Source organism: Eurytemora carolleeae, unplaced genomic scaffold (genome assembly GCF_000591075.1).
Source record: "Eurytemora carolleeae unplaced genomic scaffold, Eaff_2.0 scaffold1048, whole genome shotgun sequence".
NCBI lineage: Eukaryota > Metazoa > Arthropoda > Copepoda > Calanoida > Temoridae > Eurytemora > Eurytemora carolleeae.
This window is the reverse complement of record NW_019402161.1, coordinates 61,737-83,960: the sequence shown is the minus strand read 5'-3', so window position 1 is coordinate 83,960 and position 22,224 is coordinate 61,737. Positions and strand designations below refer to the sequence as shown.

At 33.9% G+C, this 22,224-nt stretch overlaps 1 protein-coding gene across 1 annotated transcript; it reads right to left on the bottom strand.

The window, feature by feature from the left end:
• Positions 1 to 227: 227 nt before the first annotated feature.
• Positions 228 to 21,848, bottom strand: LOC111718041 (serine/arginine repetitive matrix protein 2; the record flags this gene model as incomplete). The annotated part of the gene is given in 15 exon segments (XM_023493525.1): positions 228 to 1,327; positions 1,550 to 1,824; positions 3,183 to 3,342; positions 3,834 to 4,008; positions 4,152 to 4,270; positions 5,129 to 5,207; positions 5,656 to 5,780; positions 8,023 to 8,194; positions 9,306 to 9,949; positions 10,005 to 11,389; positions 17,148 to 17,555; positions 18,165 to 18,673; positions 18,780 to 19,529; positions 20,821 to 21,073; positions 21,354 to 21,848. Coding segments are annotated over 15 exon segments (5,208 nt in total). The 3' UTR covers positions 228 to 1,192.
• Between the last annotated feature and the right edge of the window lie 376 nt (positions 21,849 to 22,224).

The window sequence follows — 22,224 nt, the reverse complement described above, 5'->3', positions numbered from 1 at the left end:
CAAGATCAAGAATGGTCCAACTATTATGGAGATTGTTTAAAACTGATTCGGAGACAATTCACAGAAACATTTATTGTAGTTTTCAAATACCATTAAAATATAATGTTCCTACAACTATGGAATTTCAGTGAATTGGGTCTGTGAACACTGCCCAATTGCCGTGTTTCATGTATTTAGAATCAAACTTGAGTTATTTGTATAGGCCAAAACAAATGAAATAAGAGTTGTACAGTTAATATTGTTTATTTTTTGTCGTGTACAATATGTACACAACACTTAACGAAGCAACAAATTTATTTTGATCACAAATTATTTATTGTGGGTACAGGACTAGGAAATCTATCTAAATATTTACACTGGATGAATTTTATCAATTTGGAAAGAATGAATTTTCATTTTTAACTTTGCAACCTTTGGCACAACAGCATGCTAAACTAGTGGGCATCCAGCATGCTGGTGGCAGTATTACAGCATTCTGGTGGCAGTATTACAGCATGCCGGTGACAGTATTACAGCATGCTGGTGACAGTATTACAGCATGCCGGTGGCAGTATTACATCATACCGGTGGCAACACGTTGTAAAAATAACAACCAAGGATTAGAGATGTATTAATAGAGCTAGCATTTTGAGTATGCAATGGACCATATGATGTCATGGCGAATTAAAGACATTTTACTTTAATTCCAGGTTTGAATATACCTCCAGGTTTAAAGATATCTCCAGATTTAAAGATATTTCTCCAGGTTTGAATATATCTCCAGGTTTGGAGATATTTCGCATGGTTCAAAGACATATCTCTAGGTTTAAAGATATATCCAGGTTTAAAAACATATCTCTAGGTTTAAAAACTTTAAAGACACATCTCCAGATTTAAAGATATATCCAGATTTTAAGATATTTCCAGGTTTTAAGATATATCTCCAGGTTTAAAGATATCTCCATGTTTAAAGATATAACTCCAGGTGTAAAGATGTATCTCCAGGTTCTAAGATATCCTGAAGTTTAAAGATACCTCCAGGTTTAAACCTATATCTACAGGTTTAAAGACAAATCTCCAGGTTTAAAGACACATCTCCAGGTTTAAAGATGTATATCCAGGTTTAAAGATATCTTTAGGTTCAAATATATATCCAGGTTTGAAAATATTTCCAGATTTGAAAATATCTGAAGGTTTAAATATATCTTCAGGTTTAAAGATTACTGGCAATGTTTAGCTCTGCGATCCATTTATCAGCATAGGTTTTATTCTCCGCGACAAATATCAAGGTTTCACTGTTAGGGTGAGAAAGCTGAAACCCTGACTCTCCAGGCTCTAGCAAAAGCTTCTGAAAATAAAGTAAGTTAAAAAACTGGTTGTATTTCTATCAATCAATCAAATAATCCAAATTCTACTCAAAGAGTTGTCTGACACTCTATGAAATTTTCATCAGATAAAAATTATTTCTACATCTGCTAGTCTAAACAAGGTACCCTGAGAGTTATTTTTACCTCTGCAAGGGGTTTAAAAGTTCTACTACTAAACAAGGTACCCTGGGAGTTATGTTTACCTCTGCTAGGGGTTGAAGAGTCCAGCCTAGAACAGGAAGAGTTTCTGCTGCTACTGTATCCTCACTAGCTCTATATATATACAGAACTCTCTCTTTTAGAACAAACCAGGACCTCTTCCATTTATTATTCTTTAGCCGTCTCCGCAGGTGTCCAGACATCTCAGAGTTCTCAGAGTTAGCTGGTAGTTTTAACCTTTGAGGGATATATTTGCCAACAGATCTACTGTGATCCCGTTTTTTAAACCGAGATCTTAGCTCCTCATCTTCACCATGTACTACAAATAGTATCATTATTATTAATGTTATCATTATTTTGTTTAATGTTTTGAACTTCAGTGCTTATATTTACAAATTAATGAGAGTGTATAATAGTGTTTTCTTTAAAGTTGTAAGTTCAACACCTCTCCCAGGTGTATGTTAGGACTGATGAAAGCTTAACATAGAGAAAATAGAAAATATTTAAAGGGACTGTAAGCGAAATGTCGAGTGGCGCAATTTACAACAATACTCTTAAAACCTTTATCTGATCAATAATGTGGAAGATATTATCGTTTATCAAGGTTAACAAGTGTTAAACTTAGATAATTTCTTTATTGTTTCGTGATGTATAAATGGGCAAACCACTTTCGTGGAGAAACCACTTTTGAAAAATATCAGTTTTCAAATTTATAAACATCGAAGTGTAATTCATTCTTGGTCAGAGTAAGTTTTAAAGGGTATCATGTGAATTGGACATTGCTATCTTTGCTTGGAGGGTCACTTGAAATTACGGCTTACATTCCCTTTAATGATGATCTCATGTTAACCTTGGCTTACTAGCTTCATATTTAAATTTGAGGGGAAAATTCTGTAAGATTCATTTAAAAATCATTATTTTTAAATCAATTGAGTTTTTTGCTAACCCCCTTTAGGAATAGAGCAAGAAGAACTACAAAGATGATTTGCTTTCTTTAACCCAGTTTTTATTGATGTTCTGCCTCCCCCTCTTCTTGCTTATAGATTACTCATACTTTTGGCAATTGACTGTGCTAATCTAATCTAAGCTAAAATGTGTATCCAGGATTACAGAAGTGTCAACTTTTACCCACTTTTACCCACTCGTTGAATTGTATTAATGGTTTTAGCTTTAAATGAACTTTTATAATTGTAATTAACCTTCTTATTACATATTACATATTACATATTACATTTGCAGACCTTTAAAGGAAAACTTCCCCGTGTTATCAAATTAGTTAAGACTGTTCGAACTCTTCTAGATTTAGTTTATAACCCAAAAGGATGAAAGCCCCGAAAGAAGATTATAAAATCCGCAAATTAGTAGCGTTGGATTCTGGACCCGAGAACACCTACTCATGTTCCTCTCCTTCAATACAATCGTTATTCATTATGTATTTATAATCCTCTTCAAAGTGATTTCATCCTCTACAATATAAAGCTGTGTATGTACCCTTAAAAGCTTTGTCTGATAAGAATGAATATGATTTCCATGTTTTTCTCTTTAAAAATTGATTATTTTCAGGTGTGCGTTGGCTGTAACAGTTCAATTTTTCAAGCTAGAAAAATGGCGTCATCTTCCAAATTATAAATGGAAATCAATCCCTTTAAGTTTAAGTTTGATGGAAGTTCTACTTACATTTCTCGAGATGGTCGAAGCATGTATCACAAACTCTGTGCTGCTCCCAACCCTTGTATCTCAAGGGTGCCTTGTTCCTACTACAGTTGGTGCACACCACCTTACCACAGGCACGGCAGTGATGACGTCGGACTACAAGGTTAAATTCACCACCACAGACCTGGATTAAAATCTGTATAATATAATGTGATTTTAAGTGAATAAACATGATTTCAAGTGAAAAAACATGATTTCAAGTGAATAAATGTAATATTAAGTGAATAAATGTGATTTCAAGTGAATAAATGTGATTTCAAGTGAAAACATGTGATTTCAAGTGAATAAATGAGATTTCAAGTAAATAAATGTGATTTCAAGTGATTAAATGTTAGTTCAAGTAAATAAATGTGAGTTCAAGTGAATAAATGTGATTTAAAGTGAATAAATGTGAGTTCAAGTGAATAAATGTGATTTCAAGTGAATAAATGTGATTTAAAAACAAAAAAAAAGAGCGAAAAGAAATCATTTTTGTACATACTACATACTACCGCCCTAGTGTATATCAAAACAATGAAGACGACCTTTGATTTAAATATAAATTTTTACCAAGCTTTCAACCAGCATGTGATAGCAATCATTATTGTATCATTATTATGATTGCAATCATCCTACCTGACACATGGTAACCCTCTGGTCTGGAATCCAGACTGGGGCAGATTCTCCCAGTTTTCCCTCTCCCCTCCCCAGGGACATGGTATCTCCGATGTTAAATGTCGCCTTCCTGCTCCTGTAGTCCTCTATAGCAGTGTTCAAGGCATCCAACCATTCATTTCTCTCAGCTACATCTCTAGCAAATAATTCATTATAATTATTATCATTATTATTATTATTATCTTTATTAATCTGAATATGTTCAATAAAATAATTGTATGAGTATTTACAATAAAGAAATTATTCTAAATATTTGAATACTTCATATTTCTAACTTACTTTGCTCTCAGAGTACAACTCCTAACGTTGCTGGTAATAGAAAACTCTGTGTTGTACTCCCTGTCCTGGCAGGGGGGCAGGTTCACCGTAAGCTGGTTCAACATGATGGAGTAGCTCACCTGATAGATAAATAAATACATGCTGCACTTAGACAGATTGATAGATATATAGACGAACAGACAGAAAGAATAGATAGATAGACAGATAGATATGTATATAGATAGATAGATATTTCATATTTCAACAAATCACAATTTACTACAGTGAAACCCTTAATAACGAATACATCGGAAGAATTTATCAAATGTCGTCTTGACAATTTTTAATATGTTTTATACTATATTACGTAAAATTCAGTATTTGCGAAAATAAATAAATGGCCATGAATATGCGGGAACAGTTTTAAAGAGTTCCATATAATCATTTAATTAAAAAACTAAATATCTGCAACATTCCATTATCAGAAAGTGAAGAATACAACATTTGATGAATTCTTTCGATGTATTCGTTATTAAGGGTTTCACTGTATGTAGTTTGGACCCGCCTAACCAGAGTTGGTTGTTTTGATAGGTTGGCCCATTATAAGCGAATAAGTAAATAAATAGATGGATGTACACTGTACAGTGTACATTTTAAACAAAACAATGATGATAAATCATGAAGAAGGTAAGGAGGGGGTAAAAAGTATAAAGGAAAGGGTGGGTACTCAGCGGGATGGTAGTAACAGAGGGTAACATACAATATTAGAATCATGTTTATGAATTAGATAGATAGACGAATAGAAAGATAAAATAGATAGACAGATAGAATAGATAACCATATAGATAGATAGACATATATAGATAGATAGACATATAAACAGATAGATAGATAGATAGATAGACATATAGATAGACAGACATATAGATAGATAGACAGATAGATATATAGATAGACAGATAGATAGATAGATAGATAGATAGATGGAGAAATCTGACCTTCAAGCTGGTGTTATCCCCCGCCATGGTCCCCTGGTAGCTCGTGTACAGCAGGCAGTCAGAGACAAGGATAAAATATCTAAAAATAATTTTTAAATAAAAAAAAATATTTATAAAATTGTTTTTATTAAAACAAAGAAACTCAGTTCTGCCCGTCTAACCCCTAAATTTTAGCAACCCCCATGTCTAAGACCTTTGATTATTCAAACTATGAATCCTTCCGGATCACAATTTGAAATATTAAAGGGAGTGACCGGCAATGTATGGTAGCTGAACTGAGAATGTAGGTATTGTGGAGAATTTTTTTCGAATTAATTTGAGACATTTAAAACGTTTTAATGATGTATAATTACTGGGTTTGAGCGCAAAGTCGACGTTCTAATTTTCTTTAAATACCTTACAATTTTTAATTCTTTGCTACTTATCATTTTTCATTTTTGATTGATTAGTTTCTTTATTTAAAGATTTATAATTTTATAAAGCTTGGGTTTTAAACAATAAGATATTTTAATGTTTTATTTGTTTACCTGGGTCCAAATCCTTTCCTAGATATTTTACTCAGTTCTCCTTCCTTGACGAGCTCCCGACCCGGTTTAATCAGCTCCCAGTCCCCCACCCTGCTCTGCAACTTTAGCATTCGCTGGAACTTATCCTAGATAGATAGATAGATAGATAGATAGATAGATTATAGAATAATAGATAGATAGATAGATAGATAGATAGATAGATAGATAGATAGATAGATAGATAGAATAGATAGATAGATAGATAGATAGATAGATAGATAGATAGATAGATAGATAGATAGATAGATAGATAGATAGATAGATAGATAGATAGATAGATAGATAGATAGATAGATAGATAGATAGATAGATAGATAGATAGATAGATAGATAGATAGATAGATAGATAGATAGATAGATAGATAGATAGATAGATAGATAGATAGATAGATAGATAGATAGATAGATAGATAGATAGATAGATAGATAGATAGATAGATAGATAGATAGATAGATAGATAGATAGATAGATAGATAGATAGATAGATAGATAGATAGATAGATAGATAGATAGATAGATAGATAGATAGATAGATAGATAGATAGATAGATAGATAGATAGATAGATAGATAGATAGATAGATAGATAGATAGATAGATAGATAGATAGATAGATAGATAGATAGATAGATAGATAGATAGATAGATAGATAGATAGATAGATAGATAGATAGATAGATAGATAGATAGATAGATAGATAGATAGATAGATAGATAGATAGATAGATAGATAGATAGATAGATAGATAGATAGATAGATAGATAGATAGATAGATAGATAGATAGATAGATAGATAGATAGATAGATAGATAGATAGATAGATAGATAGATAGATAGATAGATAGATAGATAGATAGATAGATAGATAGATAGATAGATAGATAGATAGANCTATTTGTCTATCTGGGTTCCTGTCTATTTGTCTATCTGGGTTCCTGTCTATTTGTCTATCTGGGTTCCTGTCTATTTGTCTATCTGGGTTCCTGTCTATTGTCTATTCATATATATGAATGTTGTTTGTCCAAATCTATCTATATCTGCCTACTTTTTTCTGATTTAAAAATAGAAATTTAAATTAAGGAATTAGTATCATCTGCAGTTATAGATTCAATCCTTAAAAATATTCTGTTATGATGCTGGTTTTTATGTATAGATTACATGACAAAAAATCCTCGAAAATGCAAACTGTACAGTTTCCGCTTGCGGATTTTCTTGCACAGTTTTCTTTAACTCTGAATGCCAACCCGGAGATTTGTGCGAACGAACAAACTATTATTTAGTCACGATTCCCCGGTCTCATGGGGTGTCACAAAATAATTAACATTTTCGAAAAATCTCCTATACGCTGTCCAAAAAAATATAAAGACGACTTTTGAATAATTTCGCAAAACTTGTTTTAGTTAAAACCCACCTTGGCTTTTTTGTGCCTTTATTTTTGGAATGCCCTGAACAATTAGCGACCATAGAAATAAGTGGTTGGAAAAACTTAAACCCTTTTCCATACAGGGATTTCGTTTCACATGTCATGACGAGAATCAAAAGGAGGATTTGATTGAACAATTCATAATAAAACTTTTTAATTTTCATTTGCAAACTTGTAGCAGCAACGGTCCTGTTTTTAACATAAAAAATATCTCTCTGCCAAAAAACTATCTGAATTTTAACTATTTAACTATAAATATAAATTATCCAAGAAATACAAAACGAGTTTTAAGGTACAGGGTTTCTCTTTGAAGTACAGGGTTACCCACAAAGTATGAGACTACAGAGACGAATTTACGGATTGTACATTATCTTGCTTTCATTGTTCCTTGTTGGTCAAAACTGGAATATATCTGTGCTTAATTAGCTCCTAAATCATCAAGACACAAAATTGAATGCAGTAACCAAAAATAAAGCTTCAAATCGTCATATGTTTAAAGTTTTGGGTCGTCTTTACAGTCTCATCCTTTGTTACCCTGTATTAAGATGTAATTATAAACGACCCTCCATTTAAAGAGGATTCACGATGTGGTACCATTTCAATTCCTTCTGAGAAAAAATGATAAAGATATTATTTTTTTACTTTCCATACTGGTTTCTCTATCAAAGTAGCTTGCGGATTTTTCAGTAGAGACAAAAATAAAAAATTGTAATAATTTACAAAGATAAAGGTATAAAATGTACCCTTCTGCTCGTGAATCAGGACATGTCCCTTTATAAAAAAGGGTCCTTTAAAATAATTACGTTTACAGTCGATTTAAAAACTATAGAATATGTTATAAAAATCTTAAAATCTTCATAAAACCACCCCCTTAAGTTTTAAATCCCGGAAAATGTTTACTCACCCCCTGCTTGACAGTGTTGTTTGCATGCTCTGCTGCCTCGCTGACAATGTGAAGAGCCTGGGTGGTATCGTCGAAGTCTGGGCTGTCAGGATCTAAATGTTTGAGATAATCCTCGAGAAGGAGACGATATTGGGGCAGTCGTTGAACAGGCTTTAACATATAGTGCTGCAACCTAAATACAATCCATAGATTAACAACAACACAGATAGAACACTAAATGCGTTTAATCCATAGATTAACAACAACACAGATAGAACACTAGATGCGTTGAATCCATAGATAAATAACAACACAGATAGAACAATAGATGCGTTTAATCCATAGATTAACAACAAAACAGATAGAGCACTAGATGCGTTTAATCCATAGATAAATAACAACACAGATAGAACACTAGCTGCGTTTAATCCATAGATTAACAACAACACAGATAGAACACTAGATGCGTTTAATCCATAGATAAATAACAACACAGATAGAACACTAGATGAGTTTAATCCATAGATTAATAACAATACAGATAGAACACTAGATGCGTTTAATCCATAGATTAACAACACAGATAGAACACTTAATGTCGTATTTAACAATAACCCTGTGGCAGAATTCCGAAGTCTTGTTATTCAACGCTGCCTAAGCCGAACTCCTTTGGGCTTCAACTCATCTAGTGTTCTATCCGTGTTGTTATTAATCTATGGTTTAATAACAAAAAAAGAAAACGAAAAAAAAAGGTTTGAAATCAAAGGAACAGAGTTTTTGACAAAAACATTCTAAACCCTTAAATTTTTACAACACGATGTCTAAACCTTTAATAATTCAAACTATAAATTCTGTTGAATCACATGTTCTAAGTTTGAAATATCAAATGTTTACTCCATCAGGTTGCAAAGATGCAGCAAAATTTCAGTTCCTATTTTGAGAATGAAAATATCTCTTTTATTATTTAAGTTCATGAGTCTGTTTTACCATTAAATTCATTGTTTTAAAATCTCAAAAAATTCCAAAGATTTAATTTCCAACTATTTTTTTCTTCAACAAAGAAAGAATTCCTTAATAAATTGTTTTGCATTTTAAAAAAATCATACATTTAAAATAAAAACTTTACATTATTAACAAAAAGATAAAACATTCTCAAATTCTAAATTTAAGATTTCATTTGGGATTTTTTTTCGGTGAAAAAAAATGTTTAACCATTTAATAGAATAAACTATAGTTCACATATACATTTTTCAAATAATTATGATTGTACAAAATATGAAATATATGAAACTTGGAAAATTTACCTTAGGCGCTGACAACGGGGCAGCTTCTCAAATTCTTTGACTAGCTTTCCAAACTTTGGATACCGAGAGCAGCATTCTTCAAAATGGAAATTCATCGCGGAAAAATCCCGAATATAAACTGTGTACAGTTTCAGGTACGGTCCCTTACGCACAATCACGTCGGCGATCTTCTTGATGGTGTTCCAGTTCTCCACCCTTGTCTCGAAGTCCCTGAGCAGGTCCTCGTTCAACATCATCAGCTCTGGCAGGTTGCTGAACAGCTTCACAAAGTCCTGGTCCGGAAGAATTCCGGATTTAGACTCTGCGCGGGCTTTTTGGACAAACTCGCGGAATTCTGTATTCAGAATTTTCAGAACATCAACATACACCCTCTCAGAACTCATGATTTCCCGCGCTATAAAGAACAGTTTACGCTGTTGGCGCTGTTCAGGGGTTAGGTCGTCGTTGACGTTGGTTGGAGGAGAGCCGGTGGAGGCGCCGTTTTCATCGGAGGCGGAGTTGTTGTCGAAACTTTCGGAGGAGACGGACTGGGCGCTGATGACACTGTTTCTGTTTGAGCTGATATTGAAGCTTTGGCAGGTGGAGACACTGGAGAATGTGTCATTGCTGTTGTTAGCAGCAACAGCTCTATGCTGCTTTGGAACCTGAATAATAATAATAATAATAATAATGGTACAAATATATAATTACACTTTTCACCTTAGGTCTTAGAAAAGCTGGAGATTGAGTTGAATCATTGGATTTTGCTGAGAAATTATTTGCTGGCAGACTTTTCACCAGTTCTGTGAACTGTCCTATAGAAAGGGAGCCGGACAAATCTGTCCTATCACTGGATTCAACCGGATCTTTCATACTCAAAGGCAGTTCTTTCTTTTTCGGTGATTTCACTAGCTTTTTTCGTCCTTTCCCAAAGGATCCGAGTAATCCACGAATTCGATTTTTCAACGGAGAAAAACTACCTTCGGAGTCACTAAACGTGCAATCATCATACACTGCGCTGGTTCGAGCAGACTCGGAGTCACTCTCCCCCCACCCAACGGAGATAGGTTGGTCTCCGTGTCTAGGCTGAACCTTCTCCTTATAGCTGTGGTTGAAGGAGTGTCTTCGGAACAAGCTGGTTTTTCTCGGTTTAGTTTCAGGTTCCGGAGCAGAGATTTCATAACTTAATTTTCTCTGGTTTATTTTCAACTCCGCCTTGGACTGGGGGTAGGTTACTCTATGCCGGGATTCCCGTCTGTTCCCCAGGGACTTGGGGAATCCTATATATAGCTCTGCGTTGTCCAACGTATTAGCACTGGGTCGTGGAGAGGATATCTCCGATCTAATGATAGAACCAGGACCCGGAGATGCTGAGGAAATTTGAACAGTTCTGAAGGTTTCCAACGCCGCGTTAATCTTAGCCTGGGTTTTCTCCAGTTTACGAATATTGGTTTCAATATCCGAACTGAGCCCTAGACTGGACGGATCTGAATCCGAATCCGACCGAACTCCAGACCTCTCGCAACCCAGGGAGGAGAGGATGGATTCGGCCTGACTGATATTACTGTCCGCGAGACTGAGAACGTTTCTGAATGGATCAAAGTTTAAGGTTCGGTATGTCCCCGACTCCAATTCCCTACTAGAGCTTGGAGCAAGGTCTGACTCCCTACTGGAGCTGGAAATGGACAGCTGAGAATTTGGTCCGAGCTGGGACGCAGAAACAGGAATAACTGGTTGGGTTTGGTTGGCTCGACTGCTCTGGTTTTGGATTCGCTGAATGAACGGATGATTGCCTGTTATCCCATTACCATTGCATTCCACCAGGACAACATTGTCCGGTTTAGTTATGACAGGACTTAGTATTTTCGTCCTACTGTTCGTCCTGTTGTTTAAGGACACGCTGCTCGTCCTCCCAGCTATGGACGATGCACTGGCTCTAGATGATAAGGATGAGCTACTAGTCCTACCCCAGGGGGAGATTATAGGACTAGGCTCCTGGGGGCAGTAGAAGTTTATACTTGGAGTAGAAGGAGTTGAAACTTGAACCCGAACCTCAAGTCTAGGATGGGACGGAGTAGACACTTCTCCGGAGAATCGTCCGTCCTCTGAAAATGATAATTTGTTAAATTCTGAGAGTTTTTGTTAAGATTAAGCTCAATATGAACAACATATCAAGATAACTAAAGATACAGTGATCAATGAAGAAGAAAACTTTTTATTCAAGTTTTGACTATTAAATACCCTTTTTTTTAAAAACAAGTTTAGTTACAAGTAAACAAAACAAAACTGTTATTTGATAGCTTTAATATGTTTCCATGCTTATGAGAATCAATGTTATTTAAAAGCTTGTTAAAAATCAAAATTAAAAACGAAAGTAGTCTTCAAATGTATTGATACATACAACGACGACTGTGAATATGTTGTGCAAATAATTTGTCAAAAACATTTTTTTAGTTATATCCCCCTTCCCTAGACACCACACTATGCTTAACTGAGGAGAAATATAAAAAAAACAAGTTTAAATAACTCGAAACCCATATTTGATAGTATGTAAAAAAGGTTTCAAGAGATAACATAGAAATTAAAGAGAAGTACATAGAAATTAAAGAGAAGTACATAGAAATTAAAGAGAAGTACAGAGAAATTAAAGAGAAGTACATAGAAATTAAAGAGAAGTACATAGAAATTAAAGAGAAGTACATAGAAATTCCAGATTAAAATCCTTAAAGTGTTAACCAATGAGAAAGAGGTTAATCTTTTAGTGTGTGTAGAATGAAAAGTGGGTTTAACTTAATCCTTCCATTTAAAAATTTTCAGTTTTTCAAAAATGTTCTAAAAAAGCAGCCAATATCTCTATTTTGTAAGTTAATAAATACTCCTAGATTTACAACATATATCCTTGACTTTTTATGTACTTTTCTTGCACCGTTATCTTAAAACGTTGACACGTTGACTTCCAGTCTTCAGTATCTACAAATATCAAAGAAAATGCTGATTGACATATTTCAAAACTCTTAAAATAGGATTTTTTCATAGATATGCTGTGTAAACCTTTAACCCCTTTCAACCCCCCCCCCCTGCATGCTCAATTTATTTTTTATCTCTTATATCACATTTTGCTGTCTTTTAAAATAATCTGTTGTCCCACCTTCTTTTTTTTTTTTTGCAAATTTCTTAACGTTAACCCCCCCCACCCACTTAGAAAAAAATAACATTTCAATATTTGATTTTAAAAATCCCTTAAACTTGACTCAACTAAGCTTTGGCTGTGGGATTTAAAATCCCAAGGATTAGAATAGAATTACAGAGTAATCCCTGTAGGAGTAGTTCTACTTGTACATTTTAACCACAGGGGAAGTTAAAAGAATAAATTTAGGGTTTATTCTGGGAACACCCTGGCTTCCCAGAGATTTAAACTTAATTTGGGCCTAAAACTGGTCAATTCAGGCAGTTTTCTGAAGAAAACAGAACATTTTTTTGGGGAAATAGTCAATTATCTAAATTTGGGATTTGTTTTTTTGAACTTCATTAAAATAGATAATTTGAAAGAATTCTTACAAAAAATATCAATTATTCTTAACCTTATTCTTGGGGGTGGGTGGGTGTTATTAGGGTTGAAGGAAACATTAAAATTAAAACCATTTACATCAGTATCAAAGGAATTGAGTCTTAACAATCCCATTGCAACCCAATGTAGTAAATCTTTGTTATTTCAAACAGTGAATTTTGTTAGATTAAATAATCTAAGTTTGAAATATCAAAAGTTTTCACAATAAGGTTGCAAAGATATGAAGATTAGGAAATTGGCAAAGACTCAATTCCTTAGCACAAGTTATATGAAGTGTAAATAAAAAGGATTTAAAACATTATTTATATTTTTAATTTTGTATTATAAATACGCTTGCATAATATTACGTATATGTAAGGGTGTATATATGTTCTATATACACATCCAAATTTTGTGTACTCACGGATTTTCCTAAATATTTTCGTAGATTTACTTAAAATCTAGAGGTAAGGTCGACAAAAAAATTAAGCTTTAGATCTTGGGAACTTTTNAACCTTTGACATTTTAAACTGTTTGATCTACTAGAATTTATAGTCTGAAATGGCAAAGGCCGTAGGCAAAGGAGATAAAGCTGGATCAGAAATTTGATTTTGTAAATATCTGGGGGCAGGCTTATTCAACCATACTTGACAACACTTTGCTAACATACATTTAATTTTATCTTTTTGGTAAAAATCGATAGTGTTTCAAAACAATACTTACGGCTTTGAAATATATTTGATTTTACAAAAATATAATTCACTGATTATAAAAAAAAAAATACTAAACAATTGTATGAAAAAGAAAGTGACAGATGACCCCATAACCCGTATCCCATCATCCCCTGTGAAATACAGAAATATTAGAAACTCAAAATCTCCGTGAAAAATATACTTTTTACCAATTCCCTCATCATAAAATGCACAAGCTTCAAATCTTTACTGAGTCGAGAAATTAAGCTGTAAATACAGAGTTTAAGTACAGATGCTTCTGGACTTAAGTTAAGAATTCTCTACTTAAAACCGGGTTTAAGATTGCAAACTTTAAGCTACACATTCCAAAGTTTATGTTTCAAATAAAACGGCAGGGATGAATAAACATTTTGCTTTCTAATATTTTCTCCTCATATACAAGAAAGTTTAAATCCCTCCTTATTCCACAATATTTTCTCTTAAAGGGAGTGACCGGCTATGTAAGGTTAGTTGAACTGAGTATGCAGTTTTGTGGAAAACTTCTTTCGGATTCATTTGATACATATAACACTTTTTAAAGATCAGTAAATCCTGAGTTTGAGTGCAAATTCGACGTTCAAAACTCCTACTTTGGGGGTGGATACGTTTTCAGAATTAGTTTTTTTTTAAATTATTAAATTACTACAGACGTCATGTTTAGGAACATGTTGAGAAAATAAATATTAATCCTTTCATCGAAAATAATTAATCTTGTTCAATTATTAGTTTCTATTTTCTCATTATTCAAAATATTTTCGCAGATTTTCTAGAATTATTATTGAAAAGACGACATTTGAAGAATTTGAATAAATCTGCGAATAAATTCAAAGAAGATAAGAAATTCAATATAATAATGAAAACGAAATAATCGATTTTAGCATTGATTTATTGACAAATTTCTTTCGAGAAATATGTTCCTAACCATCTAATTAGATTACTGTAAAATTTTTACTTTATTTTTCGATGTCGTTAATAGTTAAAAAAAAAAAACTAATTCTGATAACGTATCCACCCCCAAAGTAGGAGTTTTGAACGTCGAATTTGCGCTCAAACGCAGGATTTACAGATCTTTAAAAAGTTTTACATGTCTCAAATGATTCCGAAAGAAGTTTTCCACAACACTGCATACTCAGTTCAACTACCTTACATAGCCGGTCACTCCCTTTCATAATATATCTTCACCCTTTTATGCAATTTCGTCTCTCCTTTAAATAATTCAAATATGTTTGACCGCAAATTGAAACGTGATGAAGCAAACGCCATGTTGTTTTCGGCCATTTTTTATTTTGCGTAAATAAAAAATGAAAATTAAAAATGAGTTTTTCCAAAAAATTAAATTACAATTATAATATGTAGATGTTTGTTTTAATTTTTGTATATTTGTATCTATATTGTTACCTATAATAATAAAAGTCCGTTTAACTGCAAAAATTTTCAAATAATGATGTTATTACAGAACGTATATAGGGTAAATGATGATTTGTTGCTATTTATTTTAAACATATTCAAGGTCTAATAACAGTATGTAATAACATATACTCCTAAAATAATATCAAACATAAGGTGTGTCTAAAAAAACAGTAGGTCCCGAATTTTAAACAGATTTTTTTTTCATGATATTAAACATATCTACTAAAAATGTCTGACTCCAAAAACTCTAAACTTCAGAATTCGTTTTTTTATAATTTTATAATTTGTATTTACAGTGAATTATGCCACTATATAAAATGATTAAAATATTCTTTAAACAAATTTATAAATAAATAAGTTAATTTGGAAGAAAAATTCCTTTAGATTAAAGAAGATCAAAATTGTGAAAAATCTTTGTTACGATCCTTTTGATTCTAAAAATACCCCCCCCCCCCCCCCCCTTTATTAAGTTGTTTAGTTATATTGTAAGAAATCCTGGAATGAATTAATGAATTATTAAACCAAAGGTTCAAGTTACATTTGTTTAACTAGAGCATAACAAATACTCATCAAGAATAAGAAATAATAAATTTACAAGCTTCACCCAAGTTTGAGCTGAGCACAAACTGAATACTCGCCACAAATTCTAATTTTCTAACTTGCGAATCCCTATATCTTTGCAACCTGAATATGGTAACCTTTGACATTTTAAACTGTTTGATCTACTAGAATTTATAGTCTGAAATGGCAAAGGCCGTAGGCAAAGGAGATAAAGCTGGATCAGAAATTTGATTTTGTCAAGTTAGCTGTTGTTTTTATCTCTTCAAAACAATCATGTTTGTTTTTATTTGACTTCCTTGTGTGCTGGGGGGGGGGGGGTAATTAATGTGTTTAATTAATAAAATCCTAATTAAAAATAATGAAACAGGACGAGACGGATTAATCCAGGCTAGTGCTAGAGATGGATAAGGTTAACGTAAATAACCTCAATTCTCATTCAATATCGGAGAAACACGCTCAAGGACATATATTCTAAAGTTATCATGCACTCCCCCCTCCCCAATTTTTTTTGAGAGGAAAAAAAGGACATTTAAGCTTTTTATTCATCATTTAAAACTTTTTCGCTTAGAATGAAAAAAAAAAATTCTTTTCTCTCACCAAATAAATGATGCTTTGGCCTAAATCTCTATTTGAAAATGAATCATAAACTTTTGAGTCATGTTTCCCCCCCCCCTCAAAAAAAAACGTAAATTGGGTGTGAGAATAGGTTCGAAAGTATTATATATATTATAAACAGAGTATATAGGAGAGTTTTTGTTCATTTATATTAATATATATTTCTATATACGCTAGTTATAGCTTGCCAAATGACCAAATTGGCAAAAAAATTTTAGGTAACCCCAGGGAAAACATGGGCAACACAAATTTTTTTACAAAACTTTATTTTTTCTCCAAAATTCCACGGGCGTATATAAGAGATATGGTGTGACACACAACTACAGGGTGGTATAAGAGATATGGTGTGACACACAACTACAGGGTGGTATAAGAGATATGGTGTGACAGACAACTACAGGGTGGTATAAGAGATATGGTGTGACAGACAACTACAGGGTGGTATAAGAGATATGGTGTGACAGACAACTACAGGGTGGTATAAGAGATATGGTGTGACAGACAACTACAGGGTGGTATAAGAGATATGGTGTGACAGACAACTACAGGGTGGTATAAGAGATATGGTGTGACAGACAACTACAGGGTGGTATAAGAGATATGGTGTGACAGACAACTACAGGGTGGTATAAGAGATATGGTGTGACAGACAACTACAGGGTGGTATAAGNTCCCCCTCCAGCATTTTCATATGTTTTATAAAGAATTAATAAAGAAGTCTTATAGAATTCAAAACTTTTAAAAAATTCAATGCCCCTCTAAGTTGTTATAAAACATTGAAAAAAATACACAAGGAATATAAATCTATTGATAACATAAGAAATACTAAGAAAAAGATGTTAAAAGTGTAGTGACAACAAACCATAATATATCTACTTATCAAGTATGTTAGTATGTTAGTACTAGAGGGGTGCAAAAGTATACCCCCCCCCTGTTTAGAGATTTATAGAAGTGAAATAACGGATTTTATAATTTTTATGTCAAAAATGAATTTCTTACCATGAACTTTTTCTTTCCCAATGATAAGTGTAGAAACATTCTGAGCGCTCGTTCGACCCGCCGATACCCGCCGACCAGCCCGCCATCGCTCTGCCTCCCCGCCGAAAACCGGTTTCACCATCATATCGATTTCTTTCACTGGTTTAATCACGGTATAAATGTTATCGGATTGAGGGAAGAACGGGTAAAGGTCTTCCAGGAGTTTACAATCGCCTTCTGTTACCGCCTGGGCGATTAGCTGGGCATCGTTGAAACTTAAACTACGTTTCAGTCCCGACGCCAACGGGAGAAGCCGGGGACGTTTGCGCTTCGGCGGTTTAGCAAGCTTCACTAACGGCGGGGTTATAAGATAATTACTGTGGCGGATTTCATATGAAGAAAGACAGTACTTAGATTTTGTTGAGATACCTGAACAATATTAATTTATCAATTTATCAATTTATCAATTTATCAAAAACATAAGTATGCAGGGTTATACCCACAACTAGACTGATCCTTAACTGACGGCCCTAAGGAGAATTAAAGAGACTGTCATTGAATTCTCCAGTGACCGTCCATTAAAACAGAAGAGGGCATGTCAAATTTAAAACGGTACCCTTGAGTTTGAAACGTTAATCTGATCTACAATGTGGTCCGCCGAAGATAACGTTTTTTAACTTGATCAGACTGGTAAGCAATGGAGGGTCAATTAAAATTGCGCGTACAGTTCCTTTAATGGTTTCTTTGCTAATCGTTCGACATAATGTTTTTCTTTTCATTTATACAAACCTTGAATAAAATAAAAGAAAATCAGACTTTTAGGGAATTCCACAAACCATTAATTTTTTTGATAGAGAAAAACATTTGTCAGAACAATATGATAGAAATATCCTTGTTTTTCAATCTTGAAAATAATAATATTTAATTACAGTTTCTCCATTTAAGATATTTGCGGACATATGAAGCCGATTAAATATTGTTAAAAGCGTACTGTTGTTAATCTGACGTGCAACTCTATAATTCAGTTCAACAAGTTACCTTGAAAGAATCCCGTATCACTACTAGTGGTGTGTGGTGTAATTATACCCGGAGATCTCCGTCCGTTCAAACTAACCCTTAAACTGGACAACCTGGAGAAAAAACTTGAACTCGAACCCTTCCCACTCGGCAGCTTGTGTGGTTTCGGAGAATGGATTTCTGGTTTATAATAATTATCCAGGCTAGCGCTCTTACTGGCTCGGTTCGGAGTCGGGATTGAATTCCTCCGTCCGTCCGAGGGTTCGGTGTCTCCGGTACTGTCTCCCGACTTGGCAACGTCTCCCAGGACGGGAGATGTTTTTGACTCCTTACTACACGATTCACTTTCCTCTTTATGGATTGGGATAACTCTGTACTCGGGTTCCCCTATACTGATTTCATCGTCTGCACGGAATTTAGCCCTAGGGGGGATTTTACCCCGCGAAAGTTGATCTTTTAAAACTTTTTCTGCTTCCGTTTTCAGCAGCTTCCGTTTAGTGTTGGATTTACTAAACGTTTCCCGGTGCAAACTGAAATATATATATAATGATGAACAGTGAAGACGGACAAGTTTACTCTGTTTGTAAACTGCAATTTTCTTGATTAACTAAGTACANATAATAATAATAATAATACCTGGAATTAATCCCTTGACCAATCATTGTTTCACTTTGATCATGTTTCCTGGGACTGTTGAGTGTACCTGGAGAAGGATTAACTGTCCTAGCTGTATTTGAACCCTGAGACGGAGTTCTCAGCCTCGACTCTGTTTTCCCTGTCCTCTCTACCGTCCTCGGTAGTCGGGGAGAGGACGAAGACCTGATATTTGAGGTTGGTAAGGATCTATTTAAACTCCTGGAGGCCGGAGGAGGAATCCTGGACCCAGCAGTGCTTGGTTTAGAACCCTGAGCAGAGCTTGGATTAGCACCCTGAGCAGGACGGATTGAAGTGAAGGACTGTCCAAGTTTACTGCCCGGAGAGGGTTTCCTTCTTGAAACTAGATCTGAGGAATCCAACGAACTTAGAACTTCAACGGAGTTGGCTAGACGGGAGGAGGAGGAGCTGGAATATATCTCCGGGGGTTTTAGAGTACTGCTCTGGGACCTAGGAAGACCACGTGATCCCTCAAAACTTCGCAAATGAACGCTTTTTATTAGATCCTCTTGGCTCTTACTGATTGGGATTTTTGAGAACTCTCCGTAGATGGAGGACCTGGGACTGTGAACAGGGCTAGGAGTACTCTCCTTACTAGATGAGCTTCGAGGAGTGGTGTCTCCGGCAGACCCGGAGCTAGGACGGGTTCTAGTTCGTACAGGAATACCTCGGGGTTTCACTTCTCCGGAGGGTTTAATACGGGATCCGGAGAAATGGTTCGGAGAAACAGACCTGAAATAAGAAAACAAGAATGATTAACAATTCTTGACAATAAAAAAGAATGAAAGGATGAGTATAAAAGGAAGAAAGGATGAAAGCATAAAAGAATGAATAGAACAAAGGATGAAAGGATGAAAAAATGAAAGGATGAAAAAATGAAAGGAAAATTGATGAAAGTAAAGAATGAAAGAATGAAAGAATGTAAGATAAAAGGATGAAAGGAAAGGATGAAAGAATGAAAGGATGAAAGGATGGTAGGATGAAAGGATGAAAGAATGAAAGGATGAAAGAATGAAAGAATGAAAGGATGAAAGTATAAGAGGATAAACGTGTGCTTCATGTCTAGTTTACAGCTGAGCAAGGATAAATAATGAACCCTAGAACCATGTCTCCAGGAGGGGTTGGAGTAAGGGAGAAATTACCGATAAATCTTAGGTTTGAAGGTTAACATGTAAGTTATTTTTTACAAAACATATGTTTCTGAACCCCGACATTACATTTGACATTGGAGACTGAACAAATGTGGAAGAAAAGAACAGGTTTTGAAAAATACTATTATCAACTTAATATTGCCATGTTTAGTTTGTTTTTTAATCTTTTCATTGGTTTCATATTTCTTAAATAACTGTAAAGTTCAAATTTTTGGTTCACTGCAATTGAACCAAAAATAACTAGGCTTTTAGGGCGCTTCGCGCCCATCTTCTTTTTTAAATTTTAACTGTGGATTTATCTGTGAGCATCTTCTCTTTGTACAGTACAAAAAATTTCTTTTTTAAAAATTTGCGGATTTCATAATATTTTTTCGCGCATTTTCAAAATTTTACAAAATTAAATAATTTAAGATAAAAATATCTCAAGATTACATATTTAAAGTCTGATTGGCCATAAACCTTTCCTGGGGCCACGTGAGGTCCCACAAAAAATTTGGGCCTGATCGTTTCAGCCGTTTTGACGTTTATTGGATACAAACAAACAAACAGACTGAAGTAAATAATGTTTCACTAATATTTCTGGAAAATTCCTTAGAGTTGTTTTTAAATATTTTTTAATGTCAGATTTTCTAAAGTTATTTAAACATTTCTCCGAGATTAGTAACATATAAAGGTTAAACATGGATGATTACAAACGAGCTTGAAAATATCTGGAAGTTGGGGGGGGGGAGGAGGAACTGGGGATTTCAGAATATTAACAAATATAAAAACTATGGCGATTTCAATTTTGAAAACAAATTTTTTTTTTAAATTTCGGTTTATTTAAAAATAAAGAAAAGACTTTTAATATTTAAATTTCTTTAAATAATTACCCCTGCTTTTTTAATCGTCCTTTTCTCCTGAAAGCCGGCGACCCTGGCCGATAATTTGGACTTGTTTTCTGATACACTCTGCAGCCTGGGCCATTTTTCTGGTTCATCCTGTATCCAGGCACCTTGTAGGGACTCCTATAGGGACTCCTGGAGTAGGGGGGATGGACGATGGAGTAGATGGACTCGTCCTTGTTGTACTTGGGTTCGTCCATGTGAGGACTATACTGGTCCCGAACCCCCCATAGATAGGAGACTAGTAGTAGAGAACACATTCAAAATAGTCACTATTAAAAGTTTTTTTGCGGCGATTTAAAAACTGGTTTCTTTAAATATGCACGTTTAAACCCTGACTAAACCTAAGAGTACACTTTTGATGAACAAAATTTTTAAAGATTTATCAAAGAAGTATTGAAAGAAATGTTGAAATTATAAATTAATTTACCAAAATAGGTCCGGTTCCCAAATTTTTAAAAAATTTATTTTGATTTTTTTCAAGAAATTAAAAAAAAAAGTTTTTGAATGTTTTTGTTTTCCTAGCATTTTCCAGCCCATACTACTTGCATTGCCTCCTGCAAGTCATTCCTTCCTGCATTCTTATAGTTGGGACCTTTTAGAGGTCTTTCAAAGTCTTTTTTTAAGGTTTATTTCTGAAATTAGGATAATCTTATACATTCGTATGGTTGGGACCTTTTAGAGGCCTTTCAAAGTCTTTTTTTTTTAGGTTTATTTCTGAAATTAGGATAATCTTATACATTCTAATAGTTGGGACCTTTTAGAGGTCTTTCAAAGTCTTTTTTTAGGTTTATTTCTGAAATTAGGATAATCTTATACATTCTTATAGTTGGGACCTTTTAGAGGTCTTTCAAAGTCTTTGTTTTAGGTTTATTTCTGAAATTAGGATAATCTTATACATTCTTATAGTTGGGACCTTTTAGAGGTCTTTCAAAGTCTTTTTTTAGGTTTATTTCTGAAATTAGGATAATCTTACACATTCTTATAGTTGGGACCTTTTAGAGGTCTTTCAAAGTCTTTGTTTTAGGTTTATTTCTGAAATTAGGATAATCTTATACATTCTTATAGTTGGGACCTTTTAGAGGTCTTTCAAAGTCTTTTTTTTAGGTTTATTTCTGAAATTAGGATAATCTTATACATTCTTATGGTTGGGACCTTTTAGAGGTCTTTCAAAGTCCTTTTTAGGTATATTTCTGTAATTAGGAAAGTCTTATATATTCTTATAGTTGGGACCTTTTAGAGGTATTTTAAGTCTTTTTAGGTATATTTCTAAAATTAGGATAATCTTTTACATTCTTATAGTTGGGACCTTTTAGAGGTCTTTTAAGTCTTTTTTAGGTATATTTCTGAAATTGGAATAATCTTATACATTCTTATAGTTGGGACCTTTTA